The 4,035-nt window shown below is 42.2% G+C and overlaps 1 protein-coding gene across 1 annotated transcript; it reads left to right on the forward strand.

Annotated features, from left to right (window-relative positions):
- The first annotated feature begins 2,956 nt into the window (after positions 1-2,956).
- Positions 2,957-3,667, forward strand: LOC126510325 (keratin-associated protein 4-12-like). Its single transcript, XM_050156855.1, has 2 exons — positions 2,957-3,497; positions 3,573-3,667. Exons 1-2 carry the CDS (start codon positions 2,957-2,959, stop codon positions 3,665-3,667), a joined length of 636 nt encoding a protein of 211 aa, XP_050012812.1.
- Positions 3,668-4,035: the final 368 nt, after the last annotated feature.

The following is a 4,035-nucleotide window of genomic DNA, read 5'->3' on the forward strand; positions in this document are numbered from 1 at the left end:
CAGGTGCCAGTTCTATGCTGACCTGCTATTCACCCCCAGATTCATTACCCTCTCATTGGAATATACTCCCCTAGTGCACCCCTCCCTAACAGTGTCATCTTGGCCTACACTGTGTCTGTTCCAGGCAGAAACCATGTTATATGAGGGTGGAAAACATAGAATGCCCACCAAAGGTGCTGGCAAGTCCCTCTCTCTGAAAAAGTTCAAGGGCAACTTTCCTCTAGCTGTTTACATCCTCGCTTGTTATGGGAACACTATCAGCCAATAGCCTTTAAGATACCGGCCAACTTTGGCTATGGTCTCATGTACTATAAGTGCGGATGAAAAACATAAGCAGCCTTTTTTTCCTGCTGGATTCTGTTCCAGTTCCCAGCACATGCAGGGAATTGTGGATAGCTACCCTTACTGTGAGCTTATCCCCCAAATAAATAAAACCTTGTTATATTCATTCCGGGCTATTGTGTAACTCTTTGGTACTATAAAACTCGCTCTGCCCCCTTATCCTAAAGAACCCTCATCCTCTGAAAGAGAAGCTGATTGGCCCATCATTTCTGTCTCCTACCTACCCCTACCAAAAAATAAACCTTTCTTCACGCACAAACAAGAGAAGAGAGGCTCTTACAGAGACAGAAGCCTGGACTAAAGGAGATTCAGACTAGAAGTCAACCATAGAGTGCATCTCTGTGGGTGCCGTAGCATCATGTTTGTCCCCCAATAACCTTTTTCAATCTAAATGCAGGCAAAGATCAGCTTTGTTGAAGAGAAACCACCTCAATCCAATTCTTATAGGGAGTAAACACTTGACAATATGGACAGACAACACCTTTAATCTCAGTACTAGTGAAGTAGGGACAGGTGGATCTTGGTGAGTTCAAGGTCAGCCTGGTCTACAGAGTTAGTTCCAGGATAGCCAGGACTACCCAGAGTAACCCTGCCTCAAAAACACCAAATGAAAAACTAACAAACAAACAAAAACACATATAGGGCTAAAAAGGAAGCTATCCAAGAATAAGTATAGTAACAGAAGGACTAGACTCCTACAAAAGAAGTACCAGAATTTCATGCTAAGCAAGCTTCCAGGTACCCAGGTATGTATGTCCATTCATAGTGTTTAAAACAAAAACAACTGTAGCTGCAGTGTTTTGAATAGTCTCAAACTGTAAACAACCTATTTTCTTGGGAAAAATTTCAATCAATAAGTGATGTCAAATTCATTTAGTGGTATATTGTTACGGGATAATGCTCTTATACACTGTAAAGATTTTAAACTCATATTGGTTTAATAAATCCTTATTTGTCAATAGCCAGGCAGTAAGTATAGATGGAGCTATCAGACTAGGAGAATTCTATGAAAAAGAAAGGCAGAGTTGAACTCACGAGTCAGAAGCCAATGAGAATGTCTTACTGAGAAGAGGTACCAAGGCACATGGCTAAACATAGATAAGAATGATGGGTTAATTTGAGTTGTGAGAGATAGTTAATAATAAGCATGAGCAGAAAGTTTATAATTACTATAAGCCTCAGTGTGTTTATTTAGGACTGAATGGCCACAGGATTAGACAGGACAGAAACTTCCATCTATAGTATATTACGAAGGAATGAGAATAAAGAAACTGAGGGTCGGGATGGTGAGGACTGTCATAATCATCTTATGATTAAAGACGTAGACAAATTTTGATTTGCAAAGATGTTAAAAGTGATGCCAGTGTTGGAAGACTGACCCTCTAAGAGAGTGATAAACAGCAATTGAGGATGAGTGACATGAAATGGTTTGTAAGGACCAAAGTTAATTTCCAATTATTTAATAATTCTGTGGCTGTGTTCACCATTTATTCTCTCAAATGGGAAATTAATTATCTATGTATTTTTAGTATGAACAGTAGACTAGAATGAGGGAGAAAGAGTAAGAAAGACAGAGATACACATCATATTCCCCATAGATAAATTAGGTAATAAATTAGGTACATTCAAATAAACATAATTTTATCACTAAATGGAAAGAAAAGAGGTAGAGTAGGAAAGAAAATGAAGGAGAAAGTCCAGACAGAGAGGGATGGGGATAAAAGAAAAGAGAGTCAGGCAGCAAAAGGAAATTAGGAGATCACCAGTCTAAGGTCACTCCCCCTGCAGACAGCCAAGTGTGAACTGGAGTCACCAACTCAGCCTCCTTTGTCTAGATCTACGTGCTTCCTCTCCAAGAGTTCCCAGGAGAAGACAGTCATTCAGGACTGATGGCCACCCACATCTCCGCTGATGCCTCCTTATTCCTAATGCACACTTTCTATAATCGCCAATTCTGGTTCTACTCTGCTAAGAAACCAAATGAAAAACTAACAAACAAACAAAAACACATATAGGGCTAAAAAAGAAGCTATCCAAGAATAAGTATAGTAACAGAAGGACTAGACTCCTACAAAAGAAGTACCAGAATTTCATGCTAAGCAAGCTTCCAGGTACCCAGGTACCTGGAAGACACCCTAATTTCAAACCACCTTTAGTGAGGCCAAGAAACACAGGGGTAAGATTTTATAGAGATTGATACCTCCGTGGGACAGTTTGGAACTGGGCTTTATGAGAAAACAGACAGAGAACTAGGTGTTGAGTCCATCATTATGAATACAGAAATCTTATGCACAGAGACATTTATGAAACTAAGCACAGATGGCAGAAGAAAGTTGTAAGAACAAAGGAATCTTGACCTTCCCATAGAGTAAAAGCTACCAAATGACCAGATGACAATAGGAGTTACAACAAAGTTGATAGGATGAACCATTGAGTTATTGGACAGTGTTCAAGTTAGCTATCCCAAAATAAGAAATGAATGCTTTCAAATGATTCAGAGCATTACATGAGAATGTCCTTCTCCATGAACACAAATTAAATATGGAAATGGCAAACAAAGAGGAAGAGTCTCTCTGATTGGCCCAAGAATTGGAGGACCATAGTATAAAAGGGCATGACTGGAAGAACTTACTACACTGTTGGACACTCACCTGTGAACAGAGTAAAACCCTCCACACCTGCTACCATGGCCCTCTGTTGCTGCCCACCTTGCTGTGAGCCATGCTGCTGCAAGACCACCTGCTGCAAGACCACCAGCTGCCAGCCCTGCTGCAATGAATCCAGCTGCCCCAAGTCAGTCTGCTGCCAGCCTTGCTGTCCCCCATGTTGCTGCAGCATACTCTGCTGTAAGCCCTGCTGCTGTGTGCCCAGCTGCTGCCAGCCCTGCTGCTGTGTGCCCACCTGCTGTGAAAAAACCTGCTGTGAAAAAACTTGCTGCAAGACCACCTGTTGCAAACCAACCTGTGTGAACATCTGCTGCATGCCCACCTGCTGCCAGCCCTGCTGCTGTGTGCCCTCCTGTTGCCAGCCATGCTTGCTCCAGCTCTGCTGCCAACCTACATGCTGTGAAACCAGCAGCTGCAAGACCACCTCTCTTAAACCAACCTGTGTGATCATCAGCTGCAGCACACCCTTCTGCCAGCCCTGCTGCTGCTGACCAGCTCCCCAAAGGAACATCTGCACAGCCATGCTCTGAGGAGAGCAGAAATGCCCTAGATGCAAGNCTGCCAGCCCTGCTGCTGCTGACCAGCTCCCCAAAGGAACATCTGCACAGCCATGCTCTGAGGAGAGCAGAAATGCCCTAGATGCAAGAGTCACACATTAACATTTGAAGACCACCTTTATTTTCTCACCAGAAAACCTGTGGAATATAAAATCTTACTTAACTGTGGGAAATGCTGTGAGGAAGGATGGAATCCCTCACCCTCTCTCTCCTCATCCAGAGATTATGGATCTTGTGCCATCTTCATGGGGGGCTGAATTGAATGTCCGGTATCACTCTAAATTCTGAGTCATGATCTCTATCTCTATATTTTTCACCAAATAACTTAAGGAAACATTTTCCCCCAAATAAACCTTGATTTAACAAGTTATTTTATCAACTGTATTTTCTTCTGAATCACCCCTAGATTATTAGGTACTATTTTCTTCTTTCTGCTCACTCATGATATGTGTCTCTGAAAGCAATCAATT

This window comes from Alexandromys fortis, unplaced genomic scaffold, assembly GCF_014885135.2.
Source record: "Alexandromys fortis isolate MF-2015 unplaced genomic scaffold, M_Fortis_MF-2015_v1.1 scaffold_31, whole genome shotgun sequence".
Taxonomy (NCBI): domain Eukaryota; kingdom Metazoa; phylum Chordata; class Mammalia; order Rodentia; family Cricetidae; genus Alexandromys; species Alexandromys fortis.